This window comes from Pithys albifrons, chromosome 2 (genome assembly GCF_047495875.1).
Source record: "Pithys albifrons albifrons isolate INPA30051 chromosome 2, PitAlb_v1, whole genome shotgun sequence".
NCBI lineage: Eukaryota > Metazoa > Chordata > Aves > Passeriformes > Thamnophilidae > Pithys > Pithys albifrons.
Window position 1 is genome coordinate 67,771,733 of NC_092459.1, and position 20,640 is coordinate 67,792,372.

Here is a 20,640-nt window from a genome sequence, read left to right on the forward strand (position 1 = left end):
AGCGTCCTGCTTATCCAACCTAATTTCCTTTTATAACAAGATAATAATCCACCCAGTTGATCAAGGGAAGCCAGTTGACTTTTTTTTTATTTCAGTAAAGCTTTCAATACTGTCTCTCTTAGGATTTTTCTCAACAAACAGCTGGATAAACACATCACACACTGGGTGAACAATTGGCTCATGGGTTGAGCACAGAGGGTGATAGTGAATGATTTGACAACAGACTGGTGACCTGTCACTAGTGGTGTTCCACAGGGCTCCATCTTGGGCCCTGTGCTCTTCAACATCTTCATAACTGACTTGGATGCAGGACAGAAAGGGACACTGAGCAAGTTTGCAGATGACACAAAACTGGGAGGAGCTGTGGACTCCCTCAAAGGCAGCGAGGTCCTGCAGAGAGACCTGGACAAATTAGAGGGCTGGGTAATCACCAGCTATAGGAAGTTCAACAAGGGGAAGTGACAGATTCTGCTCCCAGAATGGGACAACCCTGTGATGTTCATACACACTGGGGAATGAGATGTTGGAAAGCGGTGCCGCAGAAAGGGACCAGAGGATCCTGGTTGACTGCAAGTTGAACATGACTCAGCAGTGTCCTGGCAGCCAGGAGGGCCAATCGTGTCCTGGGGGGCATCAGGCACAGCATCACCAGCCGGTTGAGGGAGGGGATTGTCCTGCTCTGCTCTACACTGGGGCGGCCTCACCTTGGATATTGTGTGCAGTGTTGGGCACCACAATGTAAGAAAGACATTAAGCTCTCAGAGAGCTTCCAGAGGAGAGCAACAAAGATGGTGAAGGGCCTTGAGGGGAAGGCATATGAGGAGTTGCTGAGGCCACTTAGTGTGTTCAGCCTGGAAAAGAGGAGACTGAGGGGAGACCTCACTGCATTTACAACTTCCTTGTGAGGGGAAGAAGAGGGGCAGGCACTCATCTCCTCTGTGGTGACCAGTGAGAGGACCTGAAGGAATGGCCTGAAGCTGAGTCAGGGGAGGTTTATGTTGGTTATTAGAAAAAGGTTCTTCACCCAGAGGGTGGTTGGGCACTGTAACAGGCTCCCCAGGGGAGTGATCACAGCACAAGCCTGACAGAGTTCAGGAAGCATTTGGATTATACTCTTGGGCACATGGTGTGACTCTTGGGAATGGTCTTATGCAGGGCTAAAGGTTGGACTTAATGATCCTTGTGGGTCCCTTTTAACTCAGTATATTATGTGATTCTGTGAACTAAAATGTTCAAATCTATGGCTTTCTGTACTTTTGATAGTGAAATCTCTATTCATCATGAGTTATTACTGTCTATAGCACATATAAGCAGCTCTCACCTCTAAAATCTGGTACTCTGACACTTCAAGATTCTACTCTAATTAGTTAGTAGAAGTATTACATAAAAAATAAATTGGAGTTTTGTAAGGAAGGAAAAAACTCCTGCAATCAATTAAAGGATAATTTAAGGGAGACATACAGTGCAACATTAATAGTGAAAAAATTAATTTCATAATAATGTGAATGATATGGGATAGGATACTAGATTAAATGCATTGTAATATAGCAGTAAGTATTTGTGTGCATACCAGATTAATGACAGCAGTAAAACATCATTAGCACATGGTTTCAAAGTCCAGTGCAAGTTAATGTTTCAGGGGTAGAGCAGTAAGGATGGGCAGGAAATGAACTACACTAATAGGGACTTGAAATTTTTCTCTGAACACAAAGTGAGCTAACCTCTCTCTTGAAAGGTAAAATACATTAAAGGGAAAAAATTAAAAGGGAAAAATGTATCATATCAGCCTAATTTTTCCTGAATATTACCTTTTTAATATTACAAAAGCCATACTGAAAAATAAAAGCAAGATTTGGCAGCTGAAGAGTAGACACAAGTATCCAGTTCTCCTGGGGAGCAAAGTTTGCATTCAGCAAACCCTATTCAAAGGAAATGCTGGCACAGGAGCAAGGGAAACAAGATACACCCTAATCTGCATTTCAATGTAAAGCTTTAGTATCACCTTTACATTTGTCATACAGACATTATCAAAGGAAAAAAACCTATGCTGAGGTTCTGAAATATTTCTTGGGCTTCTTTATTCTCAGTGAGAATTTCTGGCCTTTATTTTGGAACTGGTACTTCTAATAATAAACAACCTGCAAACAAATCTTCGTATGTTTCCGATCACATGATAAATGAATTGGCAATCTCGAGGATTTACTGCTCAAGTCACTGCTTAAGAATCTAAGCAAAATAGAGGTCAGTTATAGATGATCGGTTTTAAGCACTGGTTGGAGCACAAATATTCCCCAATATCAACCACCTAGTATTCAAAGGCACTCCTAAGGGAATTCTGAAAAACACTGATGCTCCCATCCAACTGACCAGACTAAAAGCACTTCCCTTCCTCCCAGGATGAATAAAATCATCCAGAACAGTACCTCTGACACAACTCCCCTTCTGATGACCCTGAGAGGCACTTTGCACAGCTGGACACCTCCTCAGCCTTTGATTCTGCTATAGAGGTAGCACTTTTCCTATTGAGTGACAAGGGAACGTGGAATAAAAAACCAAAAGGTGGGTAGTCTAAATGTACTCCTTGACTGTTTCTCCCAAACTTTTACCTCTACCCTGCCCCAAACACAAATATCCTCACACCTCCTGCCCAGGAAAAAAAAACATCTTTTCTAACCATTTGGCTTTAAAATACAGGCTCCCAGAAATCTACATCTTTGTTCTCTTCCTGGGAACAAGATAATAAAGAGAGAAAAAACAAGAAGCATGAATAAGTCTAAAGTAATTTCAAGGAGAGATATAGTTCTCTCAGGTGGTGCCATGATCACTACAAGTATAGGTTTAAGAAGCTTCCATGCATTTAAAAATATGTCACAAGAGTGCTGCTTTTCCAGTTTGGAACTCCCTTTAGTTACAGTAGTAAGGAAGTAAAGTCAACAAAGTGACTAACTCACACTATCTCTGTATGGGAGAGCAGTACTTTCAGCAATAAAAAAATGAGCATAATCAGTACATACATATACCTGAAAATATTCTAAGGAACTTAGAGAAACATTAATTCAGAAGATTCAAATAATTATTTCACTGATATTGCTATTGATTTACAATAAGGTAAGATTCAAGATACTTTGGTACAAGATTGGCAAGTTATGACTGCCCAGTTCTGGAGAGACAAAGTAGTAATCCTACCTGGTGAACAAGTTCACCAAGTTTTTATATTTGTACTCAGGGGTCCTTTGTGAAAGAGAATAGATATTTCATTTCAATGCTGTGGTCATATTTCTCAAGCCTTTCAGAAGACAGGAACTGTACCCCATTCACACCTTGATGTTTCCATTACTCACCGGATGTTAGCTGACTTCGCCTTCAGGTCATTCCAGCGCTGGTTCATGTCATCAAGCCGGTGCTGAAGCAGAGCAGCTTCCTCAGAGTTCCCCAAGGCTTTCACCATCTTCTGTCTGTTTCCATCAATGCTTTTAAAGATGTCATTGTGGGCATCAATCTCAGCTTGGATGTCCTGAAATATCAGTAAGAAAAGTTCAAACATCTCAGTTCTGTAAGTAAAGAAAGGGAGAGCTTATTCTCATTAGTAGTCCTAAGCACTAGGGCTGAGCTTGCATTCTGACTTTCTTGGGTAACCCTGATACAAGATGCAGAGGAGAAAATCTGCAACCTTATTAACGTCAGTATGAAAGGTCTAGCTTTCTTAACTGTGAGAAAAGGAGTCTGAAAGTCATCCAAGACTGTGATACAGGAAATAGAACTATAAACACTAAGTTCTGTGGTGTTATGTTTTGTAGCACTGAAGGTAACTAATTGTCTACTGTTCACCCACGCATTTCGCACAGTGTGGCATTTGCAAATGCATTAGAAGTCATTTCCTTTTCAGAAATTACACAGAATCAGCCTTAGCTATGTTGCCTCTTTCTTCTTTGAAACAAAATATTCCAGAAAAAATACACAGTCCAGTGAAATTCAGACTCTATGTAATACTTTAGGTCATACATAATGAAAGCTTTTCACTAAAATTTATGGCCTTCAACTGCAGCTAAAGGACTACAACAACCACAAGTTCATTTTTACAATAACCATGGCCTGAAATATATGGACAGGTAGACATAAAACAGCAGGATGTCTTATAATCTGAATTTTGTAGTAAATATTGAAAAGAAAAAGAAGCGTGTGTGATTTCCATTCAGCTGACTCATTTTTCCTCCCCTTAGAAATTAAACCCACTCTCATCTACCACCTGCCTCAAGAAACACATTACAGATGTTGTCTTCATCTAATTGAGCACAGTATTACTTTTAAAGTACATTATAAGAGCAAACAAAACTTCCTCAATCACCATCAATGCTCTAGCATTCATACATCCATGTATACTCAAATAAAGCAATGTAAATGTGTGGAAAGCCAGGAGGTGTACTGGCTGCCTCAACAGGATTAATCAACAAAGATTATGACAGGAATTTGACACAGATGTAAATAAACTTCTTTAGCAAAGGAAGAAATTAAATATCTGAAATCCCTTAAAGGTTTTTATTCTTCCAGTCACCTCCTCAGTAATCACGATCTGTTGCCAAAAGCAAAACAGGAGAGGGCTCTTACACCTCCCATCCTAAAGATGTAGTCCTTCATCTCAGAATGGCTGCTTGCATCTCTACAAATGAAAGTGGAAAGTAGAGATGCAAAGTTTCTTGAGTTTGGGAAGAAAGCCAAAGGAAGTCAGGACACAACTGGAGAAGTGGGGGGAGGAGAGATGGGGCAGTGGGGAAGGAGGTGAGAGAGGGAGGTTTTGGCAAAGCTCTGGCTGTCCAGATGAGTTACTATGTGACTTCAGACAACCACCTGTTCCTTGCCCTGAGATTCACTACTTTAAAGCAGGTACCTGAAAATACACTTTTGCTATCTTTAAAAGACTTGACAAGAATCACCGTTCTGAACATAGATACAAACAATGACATCTAAAATGAAAAAAAAATGAAACGGAAGTGTGTGGTAATTAACCAACTGAAATAAGACAACAGTCATCAGTTGAAACAGACGCTTATCTGAAAACATTTGCAGCTCCCACCCTTAAATCTCCAACACATTACACATGCAGGGCAAACCAGCTCAATCCAACATAGTAGGAGGTACAACCACTACAGCAGTTGAAATTCTAATTGCACACTAATCTAGGCTAAAAGCCTGATCATGTCAAATACATTTCTTTGTCTCTTCAAAGTCACAAAACACAATTCAATTGAAAACAAGCTGATCTTTAATCTTCCATTCTACAAACAATAATAATTCTAACACCATTCATTCTAGAACTTTCATGAAACATTCTTTGATTATACTTGAGGGCACTTCTGCATGCACGCTCAAAAATGTTTCATTCAAAATGGGGTTTGATTCTTGCATTTCACAGTTATCATGTTACATTGATTAAGGCACAGTAAATCTGTTGTTCACATTATTGAGTCCCATCCGTGATGGCCCTGTTGACACAACTCAGTTCAAAGATTAAAGTTTGATAATTAACTTTTCTTTCTCTTTTCTGATTTCCATTTTCAAGGGGAAAAAAAGCACTGCCAGCTAATGGATAAACCAATAGGAATGATGAAGTTTATGAATGTGAGTTAATCTCAGTCCTCAAAAAAAAGGTGAAGAGAGAAATTCAAATAACATACCCCACATCAAAGTGCAAATGGAAAAACTGCAGAAAGAAAGTGGGATGTGAAAAATTACTAATGGCAAGAGATGGACACATAAGTTAGTTATTCTTCAATAAAGATATAAAAGATCTGAATTTTTATTCAGGTATTGTCCTCTGGTGGAAGTCTAACAGGGATGATGAGCTCCCATCTTGTCCTAAGGCTGCTGTAATTGCTAGTAATTGGCAATAATCTCACTTATTCACAGTTATCAAAATCTTTCAGTTCTTATGAGATTTGCAGATACGGGGTTGCCCTCCCTTAGAATTTCTTTCTTCAAAGTGTGAAAAACTCTTATCAATTCTGTGAACATCCCTATTCATGTTCATCCTGATCTATTATTTCTCCTTCTCCCACCTTTTTTGTGATCTTTGATTCTCCATTGTTCTCTAAGTGGCAAAAAAAAGGGATGAAAGAAGTTGATTATTCCTGCTCAGGCCCCAGAGAGGATTAATCATAATAAGATTTAATCCTATTTAAATGTTGCGATACTTCAGAAGAAATTATAAACACTTCCCTGTTATCACATGGAAGTTCCTATATTCAGAATCACAAGGATAACCCACTGGAGGATGCAGGAGAAGGTGAGGGGGATTCTGTTGCTTTTGCCACATAAAGAGAGGACTACAACTGAGAAACACCATCACTATTTTTAGACTAAAGCAAAGAGCATTTGGACCTGAGTGCTCACCCAGTGCAAGTAAAACGAAGGAAAGGGGAGAGCAACAACAACAAAAGAAAGCACACCAAACTCACCCAAAACACAACAGGAAACAAAAAAGGAGGAAAAAATAAACCTAAGGAAATACACTGTAAACAGAAAAGGACTTCTGGCTTTATCAACTTAATTATTTGAGGCATTACTGTAGAGATGTCATACTTTGCTAATTTTGCAAATATTTATGTGCGTCTATCTGTTGAACTGGATTGATAATTTATTGTATGAGGACAACAGATTTGTTTGTATGTGCAACTGCTTGCAGGATTAAGATCCTAAGTTTAAAGAAAGCCCTTTGAGGAAAGAATTCATCCTATATATAAATCGAGGTGAGAACTCCAAAGTTTTGAAATATAGAAAGGAAAAGAAACAACTAGATTGGCTTTTAGGTATGTACTTCAGCCTAGCCAGACTATTAAAAGATTGTCACTTTCCTTAAATTGCTTTTAAGTATTAAGGTCAAACCACTGCCTCTCTTTTCCACTTCAGTCTGGTAATTTCAAAATTTCCCTTACTTCCATTCTGAATCTTCTTTTAACTTCTTTGCTTCTCTCTCTCTTTTTGTCCCTCTCTGTGTGGGAGTCAAGCCTTCATTGTATGTTTGGATCTGATTTTAAAACTTGCCTTCATAATAAGAAACCTACTTATTGCTTTAATTTCTATAAAATAAAAAACTAAATTATCATATGATGACAACTGAAGAGCCTGTGTCTTTAAAGAATGTATAAATAAGGTATGTGCCCCTCAGTAATGCTAGAGATGGCAATCCTGAAAAGCACCCAAAGACATAGCTGACTCCATTTGAAGCAGCTACTAGAATAGCCCAAAGGCATACTGGAGTGATGTGCCCAGGGTAAAAGAAGATATATGACAAAGTATGGAACAGAACCAAACTTTGTGAGCCCAACTCCAAGATCAGCCAGCTATTAATATTTTTTCTTTTCTTTCTCCCTTACAGACTGCAAGGATATATTAAACACAGTTACAACACTAGGCATAATTGTCATTTGGAAACTATTAATACTTTATAATGGCAAATAACCCCAAACCATACCAACAGCATTCCCATGACAACAGGCATTCTAGTGTCTTTTTTTTCTAAATTATGAGCCCAGAGGACCTCTAATTCACTCTGCAACCCTCGAAGCTATTAGTATATTCACTTCCACTCATATCTTGTCAGATTTTGTCTATAATGGAAATATACCAGTGAAAACAGTAACATCACCAAAGTATTTTCTTCTTTAAAGGGCCCAAATCCTTCTATGGAAGATAAAAAGAAAACTAGTCAAAGAAAACTTCCTAGCAAAATTAAAGTGGTAAAAACAATGCATTTTAAAATATACAAAATGTTTGTCTATTGAATTATTGCTATCAAAAATGCAGGAGTAATTATATAAAAGATCTAAATCAGTGAAGTTATTTTATTCTGTAAGGTAAATAAAAAGGTATACCTATAACATTACAGATTCTATTATCGAGAAGACTTAATTTTTTATTACATATAAGACACAAAACTTGACTTAGTCTCTTAAGAAAAAGGCCAACAGCATTCTATACCAAATCATAACTTCACAGGGGTTTTTAAGACAGTTACATACAGGACTTAACATTTTACTCCAATGTTTCTTAAACCCCCTATAAACAGCAAAATTCTGCATTACCTTCAATTTTTAATTATTTTTATATTTATTAGGAAACAGAATTACATTGAATTTTCAGAAACATCTGACCACAGAGTGGGGATGGCAAGTTATACCACACAAACTTCATAAGGCTTGCAAGAAATAGAAATACAGGTATAATGCTGTGCAACAAGACTAGCAGTGTTTTGTGTTGGCTACACCACTTTAATCTCCAGATACGAGACAGATACATGAAAGCTGCTGTGGCTTTCTAACCACATGTACCTATGTTAGTGGGGTTGAAGCTGCCTCTTCATGCATGAAAAATAACTAGAAAAAACTCCATTTTCCCTAGCAAAGGTTATTTTGCCAGAACAGTTTTGTACTTCTTCCCCTCAGTACGAATCATGCATATGACTAGAACAGGACACCAGACCTGAGGCAGATAAACAGAATTGCAACTCCCATTGCCTTCACTGACAGCATTCAAGTCAGCAAAGACATAGTTACAGAAATGCTGCACTTGCCCCTTTCAAAGGTCAGGAATAAATATGATGACTGCTCATCAAAGTATCTGCAGAAAAAACTCTACCAGCTTTTCCAGCTGGAAGAAAAAGACAGTGACAACCAAAGGACATAGCTGTATGTCACAGACCACAGCCGGAACATTGTTCTTTGAGGTGTCACAGCAGGTAGAAAGGGAATGGACTTTCTTTTTTAAATAGCAGATTGTTTAGTCTATCCTGAACTAGATACATTCTACCTGCTGCTGCCAACTGCCTCTGGGAACACTGCTGTGTCAGATATTCCTTTTAGCCTCTCCTTTGCTTGGAGCTTTTCACTTTCTGATGACTCTTAAAGAGAGAATAATAGACATGATAGAGGGTGGCTGAGCAAAAGAGAAACTGGACTTCTATTTGTCTCTTCCTTAAAAATGCTAGGATAGCAAGGAGAAAGGGATGCTCTTGTAAAAAAAATGGTTAAAAAAATCTCATCCACTGAGGGAGTCTCTTCTCTGATGTCTAAGGATAGTCATGCCTTTAGAAAGACTCATCTCATTTGCTATTTCAGAATCTTTGCTGGAGCAGTTGCTGTTGAGCAAACCATTTATAATGAATTGCATTCAGAAGAGCAGTATATACTGAAAACCCTTGGGCAGAATTGCCATGACCATAAACCCACCAATGGCAGAAGCGTGTATAAAGATGGACATTAAACCTCTCTCAAGTGTCATACACAGACCACACAGGGTATCACTACAGTCACTGCAACTATACAGTAAGATCAAAGCAATTTAGAAAGCAGTTGGCTTTAGATATGACAGAAATTTAATTACCACTTAAGCTCTCAGATATTTTGTGAAGAAAAATCAGACCTTTTGGGGGGAAAAACCACTTTGGGACATTTTTCACATCTAGTTTACAAAAGCTTGTATTACCAAAAGCCTTGCATCAGCACTTCAAGTTTCCAAAAAGTTATCTTGACTTGCACTTAAGCCTCACAGATAGTAGCATAAGAGGTGACATATGCTGTGGCTAAATATTCATTTCATCACAAGAATGATGATGCATTTACAGAAAGATGAGAACCCCAACCTGCCTTCAAAAACCTCTGTGCCTTCATTGCATGGCACTGATTCAATATCTGAGCAGCACCATAAATGTTAATACTAGTTCCAGCAGTCACACAGACTGAATAAAGTCAAAGCAGCCCTGCCTGCTGCAGTGTAATGTGACGCTGCTTTTGCATAGGAAGGGAGTGCCTTGCAAGCTTCTGCAAATGCCATCTGGCTTCTGCATTACGACCACAGCAACAGCACTCATAATTCTCTCTGTAGAACATACATTAATAAATCCAGAAAGCTGAAAGTAGCTTGCAAGCCAGGATTGCTGTCATAATGCTGTTTCTCCTGGCAGCAAATTCCTCAGGAAGAACAGGATGGGTGTGTGGGGAACTGTAAGAGGGAGAGTCGAAGCAGGGGAGGAGGAGGGGAGGCTGTTAAAAAAAATAAACAAAACAACCAAAAAAAAAGCCAAAAACCAAACAAACGAAAACCCCATGCTTAATAAGCACAGATTAAAATTTTAGAATTTTTGGTCAAAGTCCACCAAATAAAACGTTAACTTTCTCCTCCAGCACCAAAGCATCCTCCTATGATGCATTACAATTTCAAAATTTCAGCACAGTAGACAACAATTTCACAGCAAGCTTCAAGTTAAAAAAAACACAGCAGAGCTGCGAGACCTGTAAGTTTTGGTTGTGTTGAGAATTGCTATGATCAGCTTCTTTGAGATTAAATAAACACTGGAATATTCAGTCACAGTAGAGAGCCTGGAGTTTGCAGGGCCAGGGCTTGTGTGATTCACAAAATATTAGAAACACTGTTTTAAAAACTTCTGTCTTAATGATGTCAGGAAGCATCACAGCGTCCAGCATGTGCCCTAATCTTTACAGGCTACCAGCATCAGTTGCAAGAGAAGCAGTTACAAGAGGAGTCAAGACCCAATGATGGACTGGGAGCAAGAGAGGAGCAAGTGACCTACAGAGTGAAGGAAATTATATCACAAATGCTTTCACTGATACTCTTAGATACTTTTGGAAAAGTCATGCTGGGATACTGAATAGTATCTGTCCCGAGCGTACCCCTCCACAATAAACAAGGCTAACTAGTGTGAATGAAAGAAGAGCAAATGAAACAACGGGAGAAGTTACACATTCATTGGAAGTAATTATACTTGTAAAAGCCATCACAAGATCCTCTAATTTGACTAAGATAACATTCAACTAAATTTAACAGCAAACTGATGAGCACTTGCTTTATGTCAATAGAGGAACAAGGTCACAGGCATGCTGAAATGTCCCCCTATACCCTCCACTTAGCATGACCCAAACTTTTCATTTTATTTGGAATAAAAAACAAACAAAAACCCAACCAACCAATCAAACAACCAAACAATGAGAGTAAATGCCCATGCTCTAAAAGTCATCTTTAAGGACCTGAAACAGGGAAGAGAAGCATTAGATTTCCATAAACAGGGAGCACATGAGGACATTAACAGCAACACAGAAAACCTAAGTTAAACATCAACTTGCCCCTTTTATTTATCATGCAGTTTTCAAAGGCATACATAGCCTTCCTCAAATGCATAAGCGTATGCAGCAGCCTATCATACCTTTTCAAATTCTGTCAGCAACTCACGTAAGCTGAAGTTCAGGCCAATCATCATTAAGCGTCCCCCGAAGCCTACATTTCCCTGGTACGTCCTCCAAGCCAGGTCTATAGCCTTCAAAAGGATCTTCTCTTTTTCCACCTATACAGTCCCAAAATTGTCCAAGTGCTCCTGCACGTGCCCCTCTCCTGGGTTGTGTTTCCCGGGGGACAGTTCACACAGTGCCATCGTCACAGCCTCCCTGTCCCTGTTCCTTCTCATGGGCTGGGCACCTGATGGCGAGCTGGTGACACTGGGTGATGCTCATTGAAGGGTTACCCTGACTCCATGGCACTGTGGGCACCTCCTCATCTCCACACCCCCCCAGGACTGCCTCCAGCTCACCTAAGAAATGCCCTGCAGGATCCAAGTGGTTCTTCCAGGTCTCACGCTGAATGTTTGGTCTCAGTGACCATGAACAAGAGAAGAGATAATATGCTGGTATATGATGGGTGGAGAGGAGGAACAAGTCCTTCCATGTTGCTCCATTCAATGGAAAAAAAATTAAAAAAAAAAAAGAAAAAATCGCAAGGGAAATTTCTGTCTATAGAAAGTATCAAAAAGCAGCTTCTCAGAGAATTTAAAATGGGATGACACACTTCATCCTAGTAAACACAGCAGTATGACCAGACAGGAGGCCATCTCTCCTCTCCCTGCCTTACAGCCAGCCACTCATGGGCAGTAACCAGGCACCTCCAGCCCACTTCACCCAGGTGATGATGCGCTACAGAAGAGCCAAGGCCTACTAAAAGTCTTCTGAAAAGTAACTTCCTTTGTTTAGGAAAAAAAAAAGTCCAGGAAAGGATCCTGCTGCAACCTCCAAAGCCTTCACTGGGGATCTCCGCCTTTGGTGCCGTCTGCTCTGACAGTCGTGTGGTAATCTATCCCCAGCATTTGTTTATTATTGTAATCAGCATCCTCCCTTCCAGCAGCCCTGGTGCTGCTCTGAAGCCAAGCACACTCCCCCTTCCTGGAGGCCTCCCCGCTGGAAAACCACTACCACCCCTGAGGCTGCTGAAACCCCAGACCAAAACCCAACTCACCCCTTTTCCTTCCCCTTGAACAGAAAGGTGGCTATTTAGTCACCGGACAGGTTTTGGAGCTGTACAAGCAACCAGTGCACACAAAGCCACCACGGCCGTGGCCGCTCAGGAGGGCAGGCTTGGCACAGGCAGATTGTTTTCATATGAGCCTTTGCCTGACCGCAAAGGGAAACCTGACACCCCATGGGTGGCTGTGAGGAAATCATTCCATTGCAAACCATTCCCACTGGAAAGCCCGTGTGCATGTGAAGGCCTAGTTAAGCTACTATTAATGCCTTCTGTACAAACACGCATTACTCAACCACCAAAACCAGATTCAGTAATAATTACCAGCAAGGCAGCAAATGTATAATTAAAACCAGCAGCCCATCACTTGCAAAGCCCATTCCAACTATTTCTCCTATGAACACATTGGGTATCATATGCTGCTTTTACTTTCTTTTTACTTCCTCAAATGAAGTACCAGTGAAATCACCAGTAGCAAAACTGCCTTTAAGATTATTCTGCACTAGTGGGTTATAGTGATATAGCCAGTATGGGTCAAGATTTTAAAAATAAACTTTGAAGAAAAAAAAATAGAGGCATTAGTAGGATTTTTCCCTGTTTTATTTGCACTTTGCCTCCTGTCTGTGTGTTTTATGTGGGCACGTTACACAAAGTGCAGAAGGGCTTGCAAAATAAACTGAGGAAAGTTTTCCAAAGGTGACAGAACTAGACCAGCTTTTCAGCCCATATGACAGGTCAGTAGAAACTGTCTGAATTTATTGCACTACTTCTGGAAGCAAAAAGCCCTTTTATTGTGTGACAGTATCTCAAATCACATTCACATAGTATTCTTTTCCAAATTAACCACATAGAGAAGGAAAAACAACACATTAGAGTGAAAAAGTGAAATAATTCTGCAAGAGATTTAACTACAATCACTATTTGTAAACCTCTTTTCTTCTGTAAGACAGACAAAGGTCCTATTCCCATACACACTAAAGTTTCTTTCTGCTGCTCTTGGAGAAAAAACACCCTTGCAAACCAGGAAGAAACAGCCCTTAGATCCACTTCGGAGATGCTACTGCATATAAAATGAAAATAGGTGTTAGGCTGGATAATAATGAAGATTCATATCTCCAAGACTGAATCCAAATACACAACATTAATTTTACATTTAATCTCAGACTTCATAGTTAGATAATTTGTTTCCCAATTTTCTACTGTCATCAAAAAAATTTTACATTCTAGATCTTTCAGGATTATTAGATGCAAATGAAACACCCTCTGAGGTGGATAGGTACGATTTTGATTAATAACATAAAAGTTTATCCAATATACACATATAATATACACAATGTTGGACCAATGCTTCCAGTAAAACAGCTTTGAAAATTGTACCAAATGGCTTTTTCAGTGGCCCTCTCACATAAAAGCAAACTGCAGTATTTGAGAAAATCTGAATTTGTAGAAGAAAAATAAAGTTAGTGAAATAAGCTCTCCATCAACATGTATTTACTACAGGCTCTACAAAGGCAACACTTCTGTAGACATGACAATATCAATTCATAAGCTCCAGAAATACAACATACATTTAAAGATCGCTTTACATTACTCATTACTACTAAAGTTTTCTTGACCAGCTTTGTCAAAATTTTCCATAAAAATAACTCTACCTTCACTTTTAGCAATGAAAACAAAAATGTTATACTGAAAACTACATTTACAACAGATGAAATATTTGAATTCTAGAATCCAAAGAAATTCACATTCTGCAAGTGTAAGCCCTCATGCAAACACATGATCTACATATGAAAACAAGCACAATATCAACTTTAATGAAGCATCCTTCCAAAGTGCTCTTGTAGATATTAAGATCCACAACTGGGAATTTAACACACTGGAGAGCAACGTACTGCTGAAGCATTCAAGGCACTGCTGCAGAAGGTTGTGTGCAGTGGAGCTTCTTGCTACTTTTGGCATGATGTGCAAAAAATGCAAGAAAACTGTCATACTAAACACAGTTTGACTTTGGAATACAAACTAAAGGGGAAAATAATTCTTTTCCTAGAAAAAAAAGGGTAAAATAAACATCAACAAGAACCTTAAGAGTGAATGAAGCAGGCTGTTTATACACAAAGCATACATCTATCTTCTGACTCACAACAAGTAACGACAACAAAAAGATAAAAAGAATAATGTTCCCTTCTGTGACTCATGTAAAGGGCATAGAGGTCAATAGGTGGTTACAGCAAATCAATACATCCTGTTTTCACTCAAGACATGCCATTTCAGGCAGGAACACAAAAAAAATCCAGCAGTTCAAAAGCACTGTGGTACTTTCACCTGCCTTGCAAAATATCTGGTGTCAATCTGATCACACCAGGAGGGAGAGACTTCTACAGCAGGTCAGCATTTACTATACAGAGTTAAGACAAAGCATCAGCAAGATCAGTCCTCTACTAAGGCTCACCATGAATTGAACCCTACACCAAGGTTTCAGCTAGCAGAGACTCACTGATAACCTCTGCCAGAAGTCAAATCACTCAAGCAACATAGTACCCCTAAGACCAGGAAATCATCAGGACAAGTGGGCAAATCAAATTATTACAATAAAGAACAACAAGCAGCAGAGTAAGATAAAAGTAACTTAAATATGATTGCCAAAATTACCAGCTAGGTATCTATTACACTGCTTATTGCAATGCAGATTATGAATTACATGAAAGGGTTTGCAGAGCTCCTAGAGCTTAGAGCCAAGACACTGCAACCATTTGATTATTTTTCTTTCTTTCAGACTAAAGGGTATTGGCTTGCCTTGGAAAGGTATTTTAATGAGGCTCAACCAGTCGTATTCAGCGATCTGTCCTGTGCCATATCTGCCATATTCACTGAGAGAGTTCTGCATTAGGTAAGCACAGATAGCCTGTGGCCTTCCTCAAACAAATGAGACAGGACTTTAAATCTCAAGAATAAAATTTATTAGAATTCCAGAGGAGATAATGGAGCCATGACAACTGGCAGTGCTGTGCACTGCCATGGAAGATTAGTAGAGGACTGGGTGGTTTGATGGCACAGTTTGCCCCCTCTTATTTTTAACTTGTTCAGACAACACACAGCTTTCAGCTTTACGACTCAGCTGAGATTTTATAATGTTTTAGACCTGAATGTAAGCTGTTACTTTCTTTGAACTTTCCAGAAGAACCTACCCCTAAAACAAAGAACATTTCAAACAGACTCAGAATACAAAAAACAAAAGAAGCATCTCATACTTGGAGTATACCTAAAAGAGATCAGATGCCAAAGGGAAGTATGCAGGAAAGTACCACCATGGCATGAATCTATTTCATGCATGAAGAAATTTACTGAAACAGAGACCAAGATTTAAATTCCACTTAGAAGACTGACCACAACATGAAGGTTTTAATCCAGACCTTAACTAACAGAATGAGGGAGGCAGCAGAGAGCATGGAAGAAATCTGGCTTTTATGCCAGGCAGGAATTTCACGGTCAGGTGTAACTGTCTAGTTAGCACTGGTGACTAATTAAAATGTTCCTAATTGATCCACAGTCTATAAAGACTTCACTGGAGAAGCCTCCTTCTAAGAATGTTAGTTGCCTTTCCTCCTCATTTTTCCTCTTCAGGTATAAACTACTGATGCTTGCTTGCAATAATCACACTGGAAATCAGAAAGCTTCAAGACACCTCATGGTCTGTCTTTATCAGCATTTTTAACTCTGTTCTCTTTACACAGAAATGAAACAAACAAGTTATTTTAGATGAATGTATTAACATTTTTATTAAAAAGGCAAAACGGAAGAGAGGGTGACTGCCTGGTAGTGATATAACATGACAGACTGTTGAAGCAGCACATCCAAGGAAAACATTGTACAGGCTGATCTAACCCATATCCAGTGAATACTCTGTTTCCAAAGCTAAAAAGAAGGGGCTTTCAATATCTCAACCCAGTCTGAAAATGTTTTCCTTAAAATTTTTTTGATTGTAATGAAAACAGATTCCTGGCTCTCTGGCAGCTTAGTCCAATAAAAGGATCATTAAATCCATGCATAATATACATCTTTAAATTTTCTACAAGGACTTATTTATATATTTACTACTTGGTAAAGGATACCCATCCCTTGAGATACTAAAATTGATCAATGAAAAGCTGATTAACTTAGTAGTTTTCAAATAAGCACTCAATCCAAACAGTGGAAAGACCATGAAATGTATATTTTAATTACAGAGTCTATCATAAATAATTGACAGAGCATCTTAAATTCTACAGCACTAACTCATTATCTGTGGATTAAAATCTCCTTCAAATAACATGGCAGTCTCCTCCTACATTACTTCTTAGAAGTAGCATTAGACTGAAGTATCTAACAAGGATTCAGTGCCATTACAGTTATCCTGTGTAATTTATCATTTTGCCACACTCAAAGGTTAAGTACCTTTTGACTTAGTCTGCCCATATATTATTTTATCCTCTAACTTTTCTTATATTCTCAGTTAACTATGTGGCCTTATCTTGCAGGAAGGAAAAGTATTACCTGTATCTAAGTGATTTGGGAGTTTTATGGGAGTTTTTTGAAAGCCACTGGGAACAGGACTCTTCCCATCCAATGAAAACTCTATTCTTAGCCATAAAAATAACTTCAGCTGTAAGCTTTTCAACAATGAATTTTTAATTCTGTTTTTGAATATCAGCTAGGAGTTTTTTATATAAAAACAATTGCATTCTTAATTCCTAGTATAGCCATCAGAAAGACAGAATCTGTATTTAAAAAGAATAAAAAATTATGTAATTGGTATTATTTGAAGTGACTTTTTGACTATAAAGTGAGAATCATTATAACATTCACAAAGAAATGTACCTCCATATCAACTTTAACATGCCACAGTGAAACAACCATAAGAAAATTACTCTTCTGAATACAGCAAATGGACATTTACTAAGTAGTTCTGTCAAATCACAGGTCTATTTCCTAATCAGGCAAGAAATACCAAAGTATTTCAATGCAATGTACCAAAAAGGTGAAGGTTTTATTTGTTTTCAAAGTTCACTAAAAACAATCAATGAACCCGGACTAAAGGGATGTTCCATTAACATTTATTTAAAGTCTTTTCATGCTGTGGGTACTGCATCAAAGCAGCAACCCACAATGCTTCATCCACCACACTGAACTTTCGCTGTGAATGGAGAAAGAAGAGAATCTGATGGGGGGCTCACTTTAAAGACCTTATGACTGATACCACAGGACAACCTTGTCTTCATCTAAATTCATTTTCAAAACATAGGAATAAATCTTAAAAACTGGTCATAAGATTAGGGTTCAAATGATGTAGTCCAGAAAGAGTATTCATCCTGTTACAAGTTTGTAATTGCCTTCAGGCACCCCTGCTGCACAGCATACCACTTCCCTACATCTATGACAGTCCTGCAGGAGTACAGGCCAGTATACTCATACCTGCTATTTTTTCCTCCCTTTTGAACTTTATTCCATTTAGCATACTTGGCACACCTTTTCCCTGGAGTAAGCTCCCAGTGACTCTCTGGCAGGTGACACCCATCATTGTCCCTACTATGTCCTGGAAAGAATTTGGATGCAGAAGTAAGTTTGCATAACTATCAAGGATTACACAGAAATGCAGTTGCAAAACTAAGGAGAGAATCAAAATTCCAAGCATTTTCAGCCAACTAACTTGATTGTATTCTATTTAGTTTCCTAGGATGTAGTTATGTCTCCATTTACTTTTCTATCTACATTGTGTCCACTGTGTAGCTAGATGAATGCTCTCAATCACATTTATCTCAGAAGAAACCTCTTTCAAGATTAAGCCCTATAAAGAGGAAGCAACTCATCTGGTTATTTCTGAATTCACTAAATGCTTCACTGACAAGAAAAATAGTTAAACTGAATTCCATTAATCCAATTGCCACCAAGTGATTAGAAGATATAACTTCTGCATCATCACAGGCCAGAGAATGAAATCACGGAAGACCTGTGATTAGGCAAAAGAGTTTTGCATTACTTGTGAACTCTGTTCCATTCTTACTGCAAAAAGCTCTTTTGTAACAACAAAACCACCACATGCCCTTATTCAAAGGCACTGATGAAGTTAAATTTGACACAATAAATACAGTGCACATAGCAGCAACATTTGGCTTTAGAGAGAAAATGCACAAAACCACTACAGCATTTCAAATACTCTAACAGAATTTGAAGAGATTGTGTGAGAAATACACATTTTGAGGACATTCACAATTGACCTTGGGTCACAAAAGCTCATAAACATCACCTCATGAACATGAAGGTGATCTTAGAGCCTAAACCACCCATAACACTCCATACATTTATACTTTCTAACTGCAAGACATACTGTGGTTCATTTGTTCTCTCCATTTTATTACTTATCTTCCCCTGCATCAGAACCTCAAAAGCATAGTAGAAAGGTAAGGGAAGACAATCCTAATAATAACTGAAGTTAGTAAAGAATTCAAAGATTAATGAAACTGATAGACTTATTATCTTAAGAGTATATAGTCATAAATGTGCATTAAAGAGTTGACTTGCGCTGCTGATCAAGTGAATGAATTCTGATATTGTTTGACAGCACAAACACCTTTTAAAATTGTCAGATAATGCAAGCTTACAGTTAATTTTACATGTTTTTAAAATGTAGCTAATGTGCAAATAAATACAGCCATTTCTGTGTGTTCCAGGGCTATCAGGCAGATCTTCAACTGTTCTGTGCTTCAGAAGGAAAATTAGAGGCTTTAGAGTTCATTATTTTTCAGTATCTGAACTTTTAGCTTCTCTGTTTTATGTGATACCCAGTTTTTACCTCTTTCTCCACTGAACTCACAAAGAGAACAGTTTTAAAATTCTTGTTTTTTTTTTAACTGAGTAAGTTAGTACTTAATAAATCAGTGTTATGGATAATATAAAAAGCCTTGAAAACCTAAGTTCTGATCAAGGACCACAAATACTCAATGCTGTGAAGAGATGAAATTATACTACTTTGTAACCACAAAACTGGGAAGTGTCATTCTCACATTTATTGTCTAGTACTCAACACATGGAAGGAACACAAGAAAGATATCCATGTGCAGGAGTGACAGTTCTGTTACTTATATATTCTTATATGCACATGCAATCAGAAATTCATTAATCCTGATTTAATCAGTGGAGCAAAATTGAAAAATTGTAAGGCAACACCTCAGGTTAAAGAATTAAGTCCAACTAGCAGTGATTGTCTTAAGAATGCCTTTGTTTCTGACTGAAAGTAGGTTTCCAAGGCAGTTAGAAAACACTACAGAAAGCAGGGACAAGCTTCCTCTGAAGACTTTTAGAATTTAAGAACCGTAAATAGGACTTGATTTATTGGAAGGCATCAAGGGAGCCAATCACTGCATGTTTTCTTGCTCCTGGATTTTAAATCTTATCCCAACATTAAAACTCCCAACAACCATTATCTAAAGACTTCCAGGGGAATTCCATGTGCTCTTAAGTAACAGGATGTTTGAGAGCAGTTTTCACATAAAGCTGCTGATCCTTCTGGCATCTCCCACAACAAGAAGTGTTTTTCACTGTGATGCCTGAATGACTGGCCTATTGTCTTTTTGGTCTCTTCTATCCCTCTTTCTCCCCAACCCCCTGCCTCAATTTGGTCTGAAAATTACTCTCAGCATTTACCAGAGTAAGAAATTAATGTAAAATCTCAGTGGGAAGCATTTATTCGTGCACCTTCCAAAATCACACCATACAGCTCCCTATCTTGTTTCTTCAGGGTTGCTATATGTCATTGCTAGTAGTAAATTTGTGTTTGCTTATTTAAGTGTCAAACTAGCAATAAAATGCTTTTTTGTTTACCTTTTTTTCATTCATCTGTTTTTACTTTTCATTGTACTGTGCAGGCCTTCAACTTTTTTTTTTTTTAAAGGCACATAAAAGAGAAACAGGAAGGTGCTTGGCTAAACTCCATGAGATAACACTGAGTTGAACATGACAAAAAGTACAGTCTGCCTTAAAGCCTGGTTTATAACCCAGTTTTCTATTTAATAACTTACTCCAGTGACCACAGTCCATTTACCAAACACATTTTCTGGCTAAAGGCTACTCAGTACAAAACCCAGAAAAGCAGATGGGTGCCAAACATTAAGTTTGGGGCATCTGTTGACTTTATCTTTGGCATTTGTAGCACTTCTGAAGTCAGCTACTCCATCCTCAAAATACATAGTTTAAAAAGGATGAAGTGGCCCCTAGATGTGTTGCCAGGACCAGTTGTGTTCCAGGAATCCCAAACTAGTTGCAGGATGAAGGAGTAGAATTAGAATGAATATTCTCAATTTGTCCTCAAAT

General features: G+C 38.4%; 1 protein-coding gene across 10 annotated transcripts in view; it reads right to left on the minus strand.

The window, feature by feature from the left end:
• The window catches only part of UTRN (utrophin), a 386,042-nt gene that overhangs the window by 133,944 nt on the left and 231,458 nt on the right, over positions 1-20,640 (minus strand). For 7 of the 10 annotated variants that reach the window (XM_071549382.1, XM_071549384.1, XM_071549380.1 and 4 more), the window contains one exon: positions 3,342-3,514. In XM_071549382.1, the coding sequence (XP_071405483.1) occupies positions 3,342-3,514 (173 nt within the window). Of the gene's footprint in view, positions 1-3,341; positions 3,515-3,708; positions 3,741-11,212; positions 11,329-12,291; positions 12,311-20,640 lie in introns of those variants that run through there. The other 3 variants (XM_071549390.1, XM_071549388.1, XM_071549389.1) reach the window with 3 other exon arrangements.